The 17,570-nt window shown below is 39.6% G+C and overlaps 1 protein-coding gene across 2 annotated transcripts in view; it reads left to right on the forward strand.

Moving 5' to 3' along the window:
* sema4d (sema domain, immunoglobulin domain (Ig), transmembrane domain (TM) and short cytoplasmic domain, (semaphorin) 4D) overlaps positions 1–17,570 on the forward strand; it is a 41,101-nt gene that overhangs the window by 17,366 nt on the left and 6,165 nt on the right. For both annotated transcript variants that reach the window (XR_008323475.1, XM_053339900.1), the window contains exons 4-16: positions 11,445–11,578; positions 13,552–13,697; positions 13,789–13,851; positions 13,969–14,067; positions 14,189–14,282; positions 14,443–14,559; positions 14,715–14,866; positions 15,126–15,301; positions 15,430–15,586; positions 15,824–16,046; positions 16,497–16,609; positions 17,083–17,255; positions 17,441–17,487. Coding sequence is in view for 1 of the 2 variants with exons in the window: in XM_053339900.1 (XP_053195875.1) it covers positions 11,482–11,578; positions 13,552–13,697; positions 13,789–13,851; positions 13,969–14,067; positions 14,189–14,282; positions 14,443–14,559; positions 14,715–14,866; positions 15,126–15,301; positions 15,430–15,586; positions 15,824–16,046; positions 16,497–16,609; positions 17,083–17,255; positions 17,441–17,487 (1,657 nt within the window). In the remaining variant the exon portion in view is untranslated. The remainder of the gene's footprint in view (positions 1–11,444; positions 11,579–13,551; positions 13,698–13,788; positions 13,852–13,968; positions 14,068–14,188; positions 14,283–14,442; positions 14,560–14,714; positions 14,867–15,125; positions 15,302–15,429; positions 15,587–15,823; positions 16,047–16,496; positions 16,610–17,082; positions 17,256–17,440; positions 17,488–17,570) is intronic.

A 17,570-nucleotide genomic window follows, 5' to 3' on the forward strand; every position in this document is an offset into this window, starting at 1 on the left:
GTATTTATTCCCCCGTGCATGACCACACCTGGCCAATCCAGCTTTGATTCTGCTTCGCTTTGGTGCTCATGGAGAAGAACTCCAGTTAAACTTCTTTTCTTTCTTTTTTTACGGAATGATGCTTTTACTTTTTTTTTCTTTTACTGTGTAATTTGGTTTTCCTCCCTGCTTGAAGTTGTGATTCTCTTGTTTTATATCTGCTATCTGATACCTGATGTTGTGTTGATTGTACCTAATAGTTTTCATAGTGTGTATATTGTGTGCCTGCTTGCAGAGGGTTTTAGATAACCAGCTTATGCTTCGGTCTGTAGCTTTGCTCTGCAGTTGACCATTTGCTAAACCCCTCTCCTGTTAAGCTTTGAATTTCCCCAGATGCCATGTGCATGCAGTGTTGCCTACTTAACAAACTTTTTTCTTGGATTTGGTGACTTTTAAGACCCTTTTTAGACAGCAATGAATCTGGCAGATCTTTGCACCTTTTTAATTGAATAAATTTGCTATCTGGGTGAATGTGCACTAATGTGGCTATGGTTCTCTGGACTGACTGTGTTCAGTGAGCAGGGACAGAGCGGCATTACCTTCATTCGACCAATCATCAGCCAGATAGACAGAGGAAAGAGCTGTGAATGACCAATCACAGATCCCCCCCTTGTTTGTTAGAGGAGTTTCTATTCTAAATTTTCTAAATCTTGACTATCAAAACACACAGTGACAGTTTACTCCAGTGTCTGGATCCTCTTATTCATGACACTTAAGGAGACCAATTTCAGATCCATTTAGATTAAATAAATCTCAGCTGTATAAAATAATAATAACTAACTAGCTATATCTTGAGCTAAGTTTAAAATGTTATAGTTTTTAAATCTTGATGACATAATTTATGTGCAAGGGGGCATATGACATCAAGCTTTAGCTGCTTTCCACTGAAAATAGTTGCAAACATTGTGTACATTGGACTATAGTAAGAGTGATACTCAGCATCTAGAGAGTCTGTAGGGTTTTTTTTATCAATCATCTTCCCAAAGCCAAAAACAGTAGAGAAAATGTTGTGTGTTAGCTTGGCTGGCTGGCTAACCATCTTTCCTACCTACAGTAATGTGATGTTCCTCCCAACTAAAGGAGTAAATCACAAGTCACCTTACAACTGTTACGACCCGACCTAGGGGAACCCTGCTGCAACATGAAAGAAGGAGACTACATAAAAATACTCCAAAAATACTCAGACGACCTCTGGGTCGTAACGCCACTGATTCATTTTATGGGTCCTGAGATGCTGCTTTATCAAAGTTAGTCAAAGTCAAAGTCACAGTGAGTCCTCTAGTTAGTTTAGGGATATTTACACTGCAGTTCTTCTTTAGTAAGCAAATAGAGTTATGTTAGCTAATTATGTAATTTACCGTATTTATGTATAACACTGTACTATAATACCAGGGCTCTACCCACAATAACAGCTGTTTATGTGTTCTACATGGGTCAGTTTTTGTCTGGAACGTAGCTTTAGCCTCACTCTTTCTTTTTCAGTTAAATCTTACATGCAACCATTAGTATTCATTTTAGCCCAACAAAATCAATTTTATCTGAAAGAAATGACAAGCATGCTCTTGTTTACCTTTTGCATGAAAATTAGAGAATGACTTAATTTCGAGCAGTAAATCTGCCACAACCTTTGTAAACTTACTTACTTATTATTATCATTATTATTATATACTCATTATTCTTAGATGGATTTAGATCTTTTTTTAAAAAGTTATTTTCATGACCATAAGGATGGAAGGGTGCTATAAATGTGCTCCCCAGATCACGAGAAATCTGTGTGATAACTGTTAAAAGATTGAGGTTTGGCTTTGAGTTGTTTATCTCTCTCTGTTCTGCAAAAGGAGTGGTGAAATTAGTGTTTTATCTTCTGGTATGCCAAGTTCAGGAGGACACACTGTTAGTGTTGTGGCAGCCTGTGGGTGATGGGGTGAGTTTTCACACAGCACTCCAAAGGAGGTTTTTGTCTCTGCCGGCCAAAATTACCACCATGAAATCAGCGCCTGTTGAAGACTGCTGAGAGAAAAGCAGAGGAGAAAGGAGACCTCCTTAAAGGCAGAAAGAAAAGGAGAAAATATAGCAGGGTGTTTAGTGATGTTTATGGCGCCTTCAAATGTCCCCTGACTGGTGGGAAGGCCCAGCAACTGTAATTTCAAAGGTGGTTTGTTGTGTTTCTTTATTTAGCTCATGATATTCTTTCTCAGCCTAACAAAAAATCTGTAAAATGTTGTTCTATGTTACTCAAATGAAGGAGCATCATACAAATATTTTCATTTCACTTCAGTTGATTTGAAACCCAGACGCAGTTTGTTCCACTTTGGGAGCTGAAGTCACCTGCCCTTGACTATAGCTGTTTAAAAAAAAATCACCAATGCGACTACCATTCACCAGCTTGGGACCGCAAGACCTTCAGCTGGGCTTTCGCAGCTTCCCAAAATAGTCCCACATTATACGCCCCAAGGCCTGGCTGCCATCACAGTAGCCTCAAGGAAACTAAATCAAATCTGTGAATGGTGGCTTCCATGTGACCCCTGCATGGATCACCAGCTTTCACCCTGAAATAAGTGACATTTTCTTTTCAATGACATTTGAAGTAACACCATTTGTGTGTGCTCTTATCATAGCAACCCGGCATAGTTTTTGATGCTTGAATAGCCAGGAAACATTGTTTTAATTCATTCATGTGTATATTATTGATTAAAAAAAAAGTTTTTGTTCTTACAAAATGTATATTTTGTGGTGACAAAGGTGCGGGGCTGTTTGTACAGGGCTTCATTAAGACTAAAGCAACTTACACTACATTGCTGTCTGAATTGAAACACGTATAGATGATGGCATAAAATGTCATTTTCAGATGATGTAGAAGTAGCCGCACATCTTCAAAACTGAAGTTCCCCTATTGTTATTTTTGCCATGGCAGATGTCACTAGTAAAACTCCACAGTTTTCTCCTTTTTAATTAAAAGAATACATGCATAGTGATTATGTTTTCATGTTAGACTACAGAGGCACAGTTTGTGCTTAGAAGGGGAACACCACACAGAAAGCCTTGTTCCTCTAGTTAGCTTACTTCACTTGCCTGTATGTTTATAGGGAAGTTTTTCAGATCTTCCAGAGCCATATGACTCAGGGAAAGGGCGTGTTGTTTTTAAAAAGCTTGCCATCGACTGACTAAATATACCCTTTACTGGACCTGACCCCTCATTTGCCTTTGCTGTGGCCACTTTAGGTCGACATGCTAGCTCAGCAGGGGCCCTACAACCAATAATTATATAGGAGGGCTTCCATTTTACATCCCCTGTATAGTGTTGCTTTCACACAAGCTCTTTCCCTCAATTTAGAAATTTTGGTTGTCATTGATGGTTTACCTACATTTTAATTCCACCTACGTCTTCTCAACAGAAGCTGTTTCCAGCCTGTTGCACATCAGACATGAGTCATGTGCACCTCGTCATCATTTAGCCTCTAATGTAGATGTGAATTAATGTTGTTAAAGTAGTAGGTTGGTAATCCTTCATCTGGCTTTTTAAAAGTTGAATTTTTCCTCCCATCTGTCATCTATGGGACGATTCTCTGTGTGACCAGCAGTCAGCTGTCCAGTGGAAGTCGTACAGCTGTTCACTGGATTTGAAATGGCTTTATGTTAACATTATGTGGCTTTGCACTTCACAGCTGAAGCCTGATGTCTATCTTCAGTGAATTCCAGATGGTTTGGACGTGGATCAGAGTTGCAGACGGCTATGCACTTTGAGCAGATAAGACTGCTCTTGAAAGTAAAAGTAAAAACATAATGCTGTGGGGTTTTTCTGTTCATCTTAAGAAGTTTCTAATGAGTGACACATTAACTGGAGGCCACTTGAAATGCAACTTAAATAATCAGATGGAAGCATGATAGTCAGCTGAAGTTGTCATGCCAAAAGCTCAGCGCAGACTGTGAGACTGTAAAGCCCTGGCTGTCTATGTGAAATGTCAAAAACAGTTCATCAGCCTGTGGGGTAACACAACCCAAAACTCTGATGCAGTTGGCTGTACTTTAAGATGACCTCATGTCCCCTGTCTGGTCTTATAACATGCCAACAGTTGGCATTATCATGTACACATGTATGCATGCTCAGGTCTCTGCCACATCTATAGCCAAACTCCATTAATCTGTAAATGACATTGAAGCAGACATCTGTCCCCATTAGTGTGTCATCTTATGTGCTCTCAGTATTTAGTTTCAAGAGAAAGGCTCTCTCCCACTCACTTTCTCTCACGGGCCTGGCTCCAAATAACCCACAACTTCCCCACAGAATACAAGAGCAAACCAGCTGGAGTTAGAGTCCTTTTAGACACTGAAGCTCTCTTTTTGCCATTATAAAAGAAACCAATAGGTGTATATTTTTAAAGAAAGTTTGTGCATATGCTCGCTGATGAGGCATAATCTAATCATTGATCTAAATTAAGAATGTAAATATGCATTATATTAATATGGGTAATACTTGAGGCATTTCTGCCTCAAGTATTCTGATCTGATCTGGTGTTCCTGATCATAAACTTGCTTTTTTAAATAATGCATCCTGGGCTTCCACCCGGCCCCTTGATTAAATTATGCAGACATATCCACTGTTAGTACCGGTCATGATATCAAACTATATGACTGACAGCGTCAGCACAACACCCCGATTATCACAAGCTGCTGATATTGTGCTATCACTATTCCCACAGCTTGGGTGGGTACTTACAGATGGTCCTGATGATTAAGTCAGCAGTCATGCAGCAAAAAATGTGCTGTATATTTTGTATTGGAGAAGGTGAAAAAACAAACTGTCATTGCTTGTGACTACATTTACATGCACAAAATAGTCTTGTTTTTACTCTTTTTTTGCATGGGTAATGAAAATAAATATCCCACTAAATATTCCCGTTGGCTTGCTGCAATGCATACTCAAAATATGAAAAACTGGCCAGCCCCGAAGTTTTCCAGCGTTAGCGAACTGGTTTGACCGTGTAAACACAGCCTTCCTCTTTCTTTCATTCAACCACCTTCTTGATTAGGTTAACTTTGCAATATCTGCACATATCCAAAGACCTGTTGATATCCAAGTCTTTCAAACATTTTAAACATAGGTGTGTTTCTTTTTTCGACCAGAAATGTGGGCTTTTCTTTTGGCATGTATATCAGCCTTGCAAGCTGTTGTCTAGTTGGTTTGTTTACAACGCACAGAGCTGAATGTAAACAGCCAAGAGGCCGTGTGTTGGAAACCGCTGTAAAAACCCTAGTTGAAATGCATTTTCCAAATGTGCTGTCCAAAAAGTTCTCATAAACCTGAAAAATATTCAATCATATGTCATAATCAGAAAAGGCTACATTTAGAATGAGGCCTATTTCGCAATATCCAAACAGACTCAAATCAAATCTGTAATATTGTCATATTTGGAATAATAGTGGAAAATGAGTGTGCATGCAAACCTAGTCGGTGAGGATCCTATGGACAGGAGAGGCATTGTGGTTTAATTATGCCCTTTCTGTTTAAGGTTGTGAGTAAGAAGAAGTGAAATGTAAGAAGTGGGCATAGTTACTAAAAAGAGCAATTTCCCTTCATGACTACTGAATTGAATACTTTCACCCGAGGTGTGAATGGCAACTTGACAAGAGCAGAAGATATTTTCATCAATTTCGTGTGCAGCAGAGCTTGGAAATATCATATTAAACTGCCAAAAGATACATTCTTTCCACAAAATTAGCTACTTAAAGCATTTCCTATTTCCTATTGTTTGTACGCGGTTAGGCTCATTGGTATTATAGTGACAGATTGCAAGGGGGAAAAAATGAGTAGCAGCCTCTTGGCGTGCTGCAGCAAAAGGAAGAAGAGCATCTCTGTGCATTGATGCTGATGATGAGCGGACTCATGGAAAAGAGAGCCACTGAGGGGAAAGAAGTAGAGCTGTTGGCAGGCACTGAATGTCCAACTCCCTCACATCACGCTCTGTAACCTTGCCATCTCTCTGCTCACAGGATGTGGAGCTTCTTGTCGGCACTCTGCTTTGGAAGTGGGGGAAGTCACTATCTTGTCCTGCGTGACAAGTCATGCTATCATTGGTTACAGCTTCAACCAACAAATATGAAAGTAGAATCCTTTTCTTCTAAGAGCCAGTCGACGCCTACACTGATTAATAGTTGAGATATTTGCAGTAGCAACATGCGCCAACTCTATTTGGATGGGATGCACCAATTTGGTTCACCAGATTGGTATCAGTACAACTGACAACTGACTCTATTAAGCAGTTTGAATATCGTTAATGACATAAAAGATCCACTTTAGATAGTTTGTTTGTCAGTGTCTTTATACATTTCAGTTGCATTTGTTCAGTCACGGCGTGAAGCTGAATTAGTTTTGAGTGCCACAGCGAACCCTGGCCTCATGTTACTTTTACATAAAATAGTCCCAATGATTTCCACCCAATGAAGTGTACAGATTTTATATTTGGGTAAAATGAGTATTGGATCAGTGCTTTGTATTGGCAGATATCCTGAGTTGAGGAAAGATGGGTGCATCCTTATTATTAACCAGCCTAGTCTGAAATACAGAGTACCTCCACTAAAATATATGAAATACACTTTTTAAAATTATATTATGAACCTCCAGGGAGATAGAGGTGGTAGTTGAGTGAACAAATTAAAACTGATCATGAGATGAGGTGTCGGGATCTGGCTGACTCAGCTCAGGAGATGACACAGATTAAGCGTTCATATCATGTTTGCTTCATTATAAATAATCAGAGCAGGGAGCATTGTTGGGGTGAAAACAAACTGTTTATGGAAAAGGTAAAGGTGCACGGCTTAGTCAGACATAATTAGGTACTGATGTGTGATGAAACCAAGAAGACAGTGTTAGAGCTTGTACTTGGACTGATTATTGTTAAGCATTTTCAGAATTTTCTAGAGAACCTCCTATATTAGTCACAAGGACCTCTTCATTTACAGTAAATAAACATTAAAGATAACTAAAACTTGTGAGCTTGTCCCCAGTGTCAAGCCAACACCTGCTTGGAATCAAAAGGCTTTTTGCTTTAAGGCATCATGCAAATGTTTCTTGTTTTTGCGTCAGTTTAAACTTGACTGGATTTGTCTTCACCACAATTTATGCATGTAGGTCGAGGTTAGCAAGTTTTTTACTCTGACAGTAACGCCTCCAAATTTCATAGGAGTTTTAACTGCATTCAACTGAGAGAGAGGGTTTTTTCTTTGGGGCTTCCCCCATTGATTATAACTCCACAGAGTTTTTTGGGGGGGGTTTTGTGAAGGTACGACACTGAGTCTTATTGTTTTGTTCTTTACAAAGACACTGTATTTACCCTAAGTAAGAAGTAGAAAACAAACGTCCTTCTTTCCTTACAGAAATTGCCTACAGGTAAATTAGCTTGTAAAATAGCTTAATTAGCTATAATGTAAACTAAAGGAAATACAATAATCAATACATATTTAGCTGTGAATCTCCCACCCAATGGGGAAATCTGGTTATTCAGTGATTTATTATGATGACAGACTTCCCTAATGATTTGTTAAAAGTACTTTCGAGACAAAGTTGATGTCTCTTTTTCCCTCTTTCATTGGCACCAACACATTCCAGGTTATGGTGAACAGATAGGCAGAGCTCCAGTTTCCCCCTCTCTGTCCCTTGTCCTCAGTGGGCAGCCTGCCAGTATTTGTGCCCAGTTAACAGTGCAGTGCTGGGAACCCCAAGGCCCCAAGCAGGTGTCAACCTCCCTGCCCAGCCAAAGGAGCTGAGAGAGGAACACAAAGGGCTCAAAGAGACCTGCCAGCATGGTAACCGTCTTAAATATCCCAGGCCAGTGTGGCCACTCCTCTAAATCTCTCAGCAGCATCGGGTAGCTGCCAGTTTGCTCTTTCTGCTACTGTAACACTGACTCTCAAAGGGGTTTGAAGCTTTTTTTAAGCTTTCCCTAAATGGGGTTCGGAGTGGTGAGATTGATAGAGGGCATCAGGAGTGCACAGATAGACAAATGAGTCTAGTTTGAAGCTTTTATTTGTGCAGTGGCCCCAGTAGAGGACAAAAACTGAGAGAAAAATAGTCTGTCTGCAATTTTCATCACACATTGAGTGTTATTATCTCATCCACTGACTTCTCTCTGTCTCTCCTCAACAGTCACAGTTTTTACTGTCATCAGACTGTTTGTTTTATGGGTCGTCTTTATGGGATGCTTCCAGATCTCATGGGCTTGTGTGAGCTTTGAAAATACTGGCCTGCCTCACAGCTAAGCTGTCCTGGCATTTAGATTGGCAAGACTGTAAAAGAACTGAATGAGAGGGAGAAGTGATGCCTTCGTCCTCTGTCCTCTCTCCTTTCTCTCTTTCTGTTCATTGTTTGCTACTCTGCAGTGATGATGTGGATGGGATTTGGTGGGGGCAGTGGAGTGGAGGCTACCATCATCTTCAGTAAACAATAGGTCCTTGTGTATTTGACCCCCTCTTCAGTCGAGTAGTCCGTGGTTAGAGCTCAAACTGGAATGGAATTCCATCTTTGCCACATTTAGTCTGTGGAAGCTCCCACAAAAAACAATCCCAGTTTTAAGAGGGTCATACCTCTCGGGCCATTTGTTCTCATTTACAAACAAATCAATAATCAATTAGCATTTTCCTCCCTTTTCTCTCTAGCTGCAGTGACCTCCATTGATTGTCCATGCATGCTGTGCCATATGATATATCTCCCCCTGGCTGTGTAACTAATTACTAACCTATATGTTGTTGGGATGAACCACAATGAGGCTACTAGGTCATTAAGACAGCAGTTGACAATGATTTATTTGTTCTGTGATCATATAATGTGTTCTGTGATTTTGGTTAAAAAAAAATTAGGACAAATGGCATGATGAAGCAGTTTGTTGTTGTTATTGAAGTCCTTTTTTATTTGTGAGATTTCTATTTTTTTATACATCTGAAAGTTTGATAATAAAGTTCAGTTAACACAAGTCTTGATTTATGTCGTTTGAATACTTTTGATGAAGGCCATATTTTAAGGGCCAGGAGGGAGTTTCAGTGTGCTCTTGTGAGTGAAATGTTTTGTTATTTCAACCCACGTCTTACAAGACATCCGATAACCCTTTATCCCCTCGTGTGCGTCACGGCCCACCCATTTTTCAGATGTATGCTGCGGGTACTTCAGTTTCTTCTGAGGATGTTGTGGAAAACAAGAATAACCTGCTTTGTGCCAGCTCACTTTACTCTCTCAGAGTAGAAAACTGCACACAACCACCTGACCGGCCAGATCCACCTAACTCATGTTTGCTGTGACATTGTCTATGACATTGGACACACACATGCAAGCAGCACACATAATCAATCTCTAATATTGTAAAAGCCAATCATATCCGTGAGAAACCACTAAGAAGAGACACCATCCCTTTCACATGATTGGATCAAGAGACAGGAAGCACTTGAGCCTTATAACTGAATTATGTCTGTTAATCACTTTCTGACTTAATACCATTTCAGTGTTGATAATATTTAGTAAAAGAAGATAATCAGGCTTCCATCCATGTCAGAGTCTGAAATTTGATCAGTCGTGAAACTCAACCTGAAGATTATTTTACATGTACCCTACGTTGCAGTAAATTTGGCAAACATTGCATTTATTACAAGCCGGATTGAGAACAGATTTAGGGATTTATTTTAATATTTTACTTAAGCTTTAAAGCTTCCCCCCAGCTTTTCAGCTGACCTAAAACAGACGACTTAAAACACGGTTTGTTCAACCATGACATATTAACTATTTTACATAAAAATGATTCAAAACAAAATGAAGATACAGAATTGTTATTAAACTAACTGAATCCTCCATGTTTGAGACATATTCAAAGAGGGATTTCACTCCCAAAATAGATACACAGCTTTTCAAGATGAAACCATAGTGAGAATTGATGCTGTCTATTTTATTGCATGTCATGATTGGTCGTAAACCATTATACACAACCATAGCTTTCCTGATCTCAGCGTATTGGAGTAATACATTTGATTCACCAGTGTACAGAGACTGCAGTAGATTACTGCCATAGAAAAAAACCCAACTTGTTTTTAAACTTAACATTTTATTGAATATGACGAAACCAACCTCCTGAGGTGGTTCTGGATAAGTTAATGTTTAGTGTGAATGGCACTGAGCAGCCTAATGGAGCTCTTATCAGGCACATCCTGAAGTGAATGTACCAGGAGAGAGTCGTTAAAAGGCAAAAACATCAGGATGCTCCGCAAATTGGCAAATGGAAAACGACACCCTCATCTGATAGCTTCCAGAAATCTGTCGTCATTGCGGTCATTGTCATCGTCATCATACGAGGAAAACGGATACGCCTGTTACTGTGTCGCAACAATGGTGTGCAGTGCAGAATAACACGTTTTTAATAAAAGGGGGATTTTCTTAAGCCTGAGGTGTTAAGATATTGCATAACGTACATACCAACAGTAAACTGAAATGTCATCCAGTGGTCACATTAACCTTAAGTGCACTGATAATGGTCATCTGTTGCCAGAGGGTCATGCCAGCTGTGTGTGTGTATTTTCTGTGCTTGTTATAAACATAAGCAGGTGGTTTTCTGCCACTTTCAGTCATGTTAGTTCGGACGAGGTCCATCATGTGCTGCATCCCTCCCTCTTACCCTCCCCTCCTTCTCTCTGTCCCCTCTCTGAGTCCTCATGTGGATCCACACATCCATCTGTTTTCCTGTTTTGTTATTTAACATTTCTGAAATAGTACCAAAACAAGTCATGACAACTTTTTTTTTTTTGTGCACTACAGTGGAAGTATAATATGCGGACTGGAAATGGCAAATGGCTAGAGTTGTTTGTGATCACAAGGAAAAGTTGATTTCCCTTGCTTTGTGGGGTTTTAAATAAAAATAAATGTTTCCTTATTCCTTAGTCTAGCTGACTACTTGAATACTATTTGTTTAAAAACGAATAAAATAATGATCATTTATTTAAAAAATCATGTGATAAAAAATATTTCACATGTAATTTAAGAATATATCTAAGTGTCATACAAAGGTCAGAACCTTTGTTAATCTTTTACATGTCTTCACATTAGAAAAAGCTGTTTCACATGTGCTTTTTTTGGAAGAGAGATGTTTTTTACTATTCAGTGTCTGTCCAAAACATCTCTTTTCACTGATTTTATTCAAATGCACGTGACATGCTATGTTAACCTTTTAAGCGATACAAAAGAGGATGAAATCAGTGCTGCCAGCTTTCAGTATGAGGGAAGTGGATTTGATGTCCGTCCCCTTTTAGCGTCTGTGCTGCATGATAAAATCAGTCTGTGAGGAACTCGTTCATCTCCACATCGTTGTGTGATGCCTTTTTGGCGCATCAGGTTTCAGTGTGTGGCTTTACTTTTGTCTTTGTTTGCTTTGCAGAGGAAACTTCACAGTTCCGAAGTTATCAGAGTCTAATATGGGATTTGGCGTGCTGGGAGTGTTCCTGGGGCTGCTCCTCGAGGTCTCCACCCATGGACCCCATGCTGTGCCTCGAACTTCCTGGAGACACCAAGGTAAAGACTTAATTTATATACATAATTTACTTAATCTGTGTTACTTGAAAAACAGAGAAATTAATAGTTTGCAGTTTGATAACTAATCATTCATTTCGGTAGAAAAAAAAGAAGAATTTGCTGGTAATAGTAAATTTTATGAGTTAACCCACACTAGTAATATCAGTTTTTTATGTATATATACATATATATTTATATACATATACATATACATGATGGACCTCGTCTGAACTAACATGACTGAAAGTGGCAGAAAACCACCTGCTTATGTTTATAACAAGCAGAGAAAATACACATACACATATATATATAAATATATAACTGATATTACTAGTATTACTGATATTAGCAACATACTTCTGTTTCCTTTTCACAGTAAATGTCATGCCAAGAAACCATTTCTGCTAAATGTCTCAGAAACCACTATGCTGATTTAAACTGAAACTGAGTGTTGACACTCAATTTGGGAAGTCGTGCATCTTAATCTCAGTTGGTATTTAAAGTCTTGCACAACCTCAAAACAAGAAACAGGAGGCCACAATGTAAAGTTCATTTGCTCCACTGGTAATGAATGTAAGCTGACTCTGCAGGTTCACGTGGTGGACTTTTGCATCCCACATAGCTTTAAGTAGGCAAACCAGTAGAAAGCGTTGAACCTTCATGATATGCACCAAAGCACTCTTTAGATTGAAACTCTCTTAAAGCTCACAATAGGTTGCTCAGTAACACCTGTCCTAAATGCATCTTGTGAAATGCTCAGTATTCACCACAAACTCTCAAGTTGGAGCGCTTTACTGTCAGGCGGAAGTTCTGTTTGCATGCTGCTGTTTACATAAATAGCTCCAGTAACCGAGTCGCTGTGCGAGAACCAGTACAGCTCTCCCTTTTAACAAAGTCGACTTTCTCCACTCACCGTGCTACAGTCACTGTTTCAGTCAGTCAGTGAGGGTATTTGCTTTCAACATTGTGGTGTTTATGTGTCACCACCTGCAACCCGAACCCACTTGCACCTGGCACAACTAATGCCAGCCGAATTCAAACTGTGCACTAGGTTTGCCATCAATCACAACAACACACATTAATAACACAACAGTATAATAAGAGATGCACTCACATAATATTAATGCATCGTACTTGTCAGAACCTAAGTTTGAAGTTTCTGCCATATATCAGCTTTTGTTGATATTTACCTGTTTACAACATGATCTTGATGATTTCAAGGTGCATGTTAAACCTATGTTAACTGTTTGTGTCTGTTTGAGTGTGTGTGGTTTTTGGCTACTTATAAGCAGCAGAATTGAGCTGTAAACACATTATTTTTTATGTTTTTTTTCAGCTTTCTTAAAGTTGTTATGGCAGAGTTTTAGCAAACAGTTGCTTACTTACACCCAGAAAAAAATGAGGCAACCTTGGCATTCATTTGGAGTCATGTTTTTGGCCACTTGATGAATATTTACTTTCCTTTTAACGTGATTACATAATGCGGAAGGGGAAAACAGGCAGGTCGCTCGGCCAATTATATCATTTGGACCGAATGATATGATTGGTCAGAGTTTTCACAGAACCATATGAGAATGGAATAATGATGAGTTTCTATGCCTGGTGGATCATGAACCTCGTGAACATATTAGAATGCCATTACCCTATTAATAGCATTTTAACCTAAACACAAAATGTGTAAACATGTAACAAAGATATGGGTAGCTTTAATGCTCTGTTTTGTGCACCACATAGTCGCCAACTTGGTCTGAACAAAAAGCTGAAAAACACAAACACTCCATAGAGTCTGTTGATAATTATCTGTGGGTTTGTCACTATGAGCAATGTCTTTCACATGACATTAGGCATTTGATCCTTTTTTACTATAAAAATATTGATTATAGCAGCATTAAAAAGTAAGTAAAACATAACCTATTTATGTTTATGGTCATTTTGGTTGCTGAAGTAATGTGATCCAATGTCTCTGCACTCAGATTTAGATCTGATGGAGTTTTCAGAGCCTGGGATCTTCAACTACTCCACTTTGTTGCTGAGTGAGAAAAAGGATGCGCTGTATGTGGGAGCCAGGGAGGCTGTCTTCGAACTCAGCAAGAAGAATGTGACCATCAGAAACAACAAGGTATCAAAGTGTGATTCAAGATTTGTAAAAAAAAAAGAAGAAAAAAATGCTTCTGCAAGTTTTAATTATTATTTTCATGTCAACAATTTAGGTTCAGTGGACAGTGGCTGAGCTCCCCATGATGATGTGCACGCTCAAAGGAAAATCAAAAGAGGTTTGTTTTAATCTTTGCTGTGTTCATGTTGTTTTATCAAACTACTCTTTCAACTGTTGAACGGTCTGCAATCAAATATCAGTGTATTTAAGGTGTTTATTGCATGTTACTATCCAGAAGGATTGCCTGAACTACATTCGCGTGCTCCAAGTTGTAGACGACGAGCGTCTGTATGTCTGTGGGACACACGCCTTTCAACCTCAATGTGATTACTTGGTAGGTTCATGCTCAGTCTACTGTCAAAGCTCTGAATAGCCATGCACAAATGAACATGTGTCTGTTCTCACGAATCAACGCGGCAACCTTTGACTGAAATTTAATCTTGATCTCCTCACAGAATCTCGCTGACTTTTCACTGGTGGGTCGAGCTGAGGATGGCAGAGGGAAGTGCTCCTTTGACCCCTCACAGAGCTTTACTACTGTCATGGTTGGTGAGTTACGGACAGTTTTATCTCATTTCAGAAAGAGCACTTTTGGTTGTCAGCTCTGCTGCAGTAAAACACATAATAATCCCCAATAATCTCTTTTTTGGGAGGGAAGTGGACTCGCTGGATAATAAATTGCCTTTTTTTGTTTGCTTTTTTTTATCAGATGGAGAGCTGTACTCAGGGACAGCTTATAACTTCTTAGGCAGTGAACCGATTATTTCTAGATACTCACCTTCCCAGTCTCTGCTGAGGACAGAGTACTCCACATCATGGCTCAATGGTGAGTTTGGACAACATAGAACAAATACAGATTTCTTGAATCAGTTGAAGGATTGTTGGAATTTTAAAAAATCATTCATGACTAAACAGCACTCCATACTCCACTTAGGAGCAGGAATACAAGAGGTTTACTTGCTTTCTACGCTTTCTTTGCAGAGCCCAGTTTTGTTTTTGCCGATGTAATCAGGGAAGGGAAAAACAGAGCAGATGGAGAGGATGACAAAATCTACTACTTCTTCACCGAGGTGTCTGTGGAGTATGAGTTCTTTGGCAAGCTGCTCATTCCCAGGGTGGCACGCGTCTGTAAGGTCAGCACACGTGATATACCATCTGCACATACCAGCAGCATCCCTCTTTAGCCCCGATCTTCCAGTTGTCTGTGTGTTTATGTCTCTCTCTTTCTCCTTTTTTCAATGTTTTTGTGTCTCTTTACTATATCTAACCTGAACTCATTACATAGTGCTAATCATTAGACTTTATTTGACTGCTGTTGTATCAAAAATGTTGTCTTTCCTCTCTACACACGGCCGAATGTGGTGATAAGCTCTCTTCCATCTCCCACCGCAGGGTGATCATGGGGGGCAGCGGACACTGCAGAAAAAATGGACTTCTTTCCTGAAAGCTAAGCTGGTCTGCTCCATGCCTGAACTCAACTTTGTTTTCAACGTAGTACATGATGTCTTCATCCTGAAGGGGGCAGACTGGAGAGACACAGTCATCTATGGTGTCTTCACCTCTCAGTGGTCAGTGATTTCAAAATCTTAATCCTTAAATTTTTGTCAATGCACTTAGAAATTCTGTTTCCCTCTTTCAACCCTCACCTTTTCTTTTTTCTTTCTATCGTGACTCCCATCATCCTCCTGTCCTCCAGGGGTAATGTAGGATTGTCAGCAGTGTGTGCATACAACATGACAGCTGTGGAAGAGGTTTTCTCCAAAGGCAAGTACATGCAAAAGGCCACAGTGGAGCAGTCCCACACCAAGTGGGTCCGGTACAATGGCATCACTCCTTCTCCACGTCCTGGAGCAGTAAGTACCTGAAACACATCTGGATTAATTAGTCAGTTTTGTGTAGAAGCTTGCGCAACCTTTGCGTGATACTTTAGAGCTGAGTAATACTTTTACTATTTATAGTCCTGACCTGGAAGAAAGACACAATAACATATCTTACATTACACTCTATTTACCATACAGTAGATGTGAATATACTTAACCATAAAATTAAGTGTACTTTCTCACGTGATTCTCCTCTCCCTTCTCTAAAAGTGTATCAACAACCTCATGAGGCAGCAGAATATTAGCAGCTCTCTGCACCTGCCAGACAAGACACTGCAGTTTGTTAAGGACCACCCCCTGCTGGAAGATCCGGTCCTGCCCATCGGCAACGGGCCTCGCCTCATCACTAAAGACGTCAACTATACACAAATTGTTGTGGAGAGGGTCCGTGCGCTTGACAACAACATTTATGATGTCATTTTCACTGGAACAGGTAATTACACTGATATGTGGCAATTATTTAATCGTAAATATGTTATCATTAGGTCCATGTCCAGTTAATGAATCCTTAATACTAATTAGAGTCATTTAATTTTTTATATCTGCAAATAGTCAATCCTATATACACCCAGGTTTCAGTGTATTGGGTACATGTAACTAAGACTAATACAGTCTACAAAAGCCCTGCATGTTCATTAAGTTTCTAATGTTTCTAATATGCTGTCCACCCATTTATATCAATGCAGTAAGATAAGACACATTTGACAGTTACAAAGCTCATTATTAAGAAAAAGTACCCTGCACCACAATTATACTCTATTGGAATTGATATTTTTATGTATATATAAATCTCATGACATCCCTAATCACATTATTCAAATAAGGTTAAACTCTGGCTTTTGGCTTCACTGAGTGATTGATATTTTTCCGTTCTCATCTTTAGATAAGGGAGTTCTTCACAAGTCAGTGGTATTTGATGGAGAGGTTCATATTGTGGAGGAGATCCAGCTCCTGAAGAATGCTGAGCCCATCAAGAACTTGCTGCTGTCATCTGAGGTCAGTATTTATTGTGATCAGTAGTCAGTTACAACTAGTAGCTGTATAGAGAGACAGCTGCAGCACACAACAGTTAGAAAATGTGTTCTGACCTCAATGAATATAAACAAGCAGTGTGTATGCGTGTGGGTGTGGGTTTGTACATTTTTCTATCGTGCCTACTGTGCTTTGAAAAATAACCTCATGGCAGGAAGTTGCACAGAAGATGGCATAATGTTTAACATCAAAACCAGCATTTCCTCTAAATGTGTTGAGACTGTACATGTTTCTTTTAGTGTGTGGTTGTGGTTGTCTGTCTGTCTGGAGTTTGCAAATAAAATTCAGCAGACTGATTTTTGAAGGTTCTTGTAGAGTTTGCAGTGTGTAGTTAAGTTTCAGAAAGCTCAATAAATTGTATTTACGAAATGTTTTTTATGTGAATGTTGGTACTTTATCTTTGAGCTATACATGTGAATGATCTTTTGCTTCCACAGACACGATCCCTGTATGCTGGTTCAGACTCGAGTGTAGTCCAGTCACCCACAGCCTCCTGCGGCAGGTATCTGTCCTGTGATGACTGTGTGCTGGCACGAGACCCCTACTGCGCCTGGGACCCTCAAACTGCTGCCTGCGTCAATATCATTGATATTCCCAGCCAAGAGCTCAGGTAACTCACTACCAACCTAGATTTGCTCACGCTGTATCTCTCCTTCAACATACCTGCATTACTGTGGCTCTCAACTGATACTGTGTCATCCATCAAGTTGAACCTGTTTTACTCTTTCTGTCTAGATACTGTATGAATGTGTATGTTTTAGATGACTGAAACTAATAGTTGGTTTGTTTTTTCAGGAAACTGATACAGAGCCTGAATGGTGATGCAGACAAGTGTCCTTCAGGTAGAGTGCAGCACGCACACATACAGCCTGATAAAGAGATTTAACATGGAGAATTAAAAAGTGGGCAATATCAGCACTTAGTC

The sequence above is a fragment of the Scomber japonicus genome, chromosome 19, assembly GCF_027409825.1.
Source record: "Scomber japonicus isolate fScoJap1 chromosome 19, fScoJap1.pri, whole genome shotgun sequence".
NCBI lineage: Eukaryota > Metazoa > Chordata > Actinopteri > Scombriformes > Scombridae > Scomber > Scomber japonicus.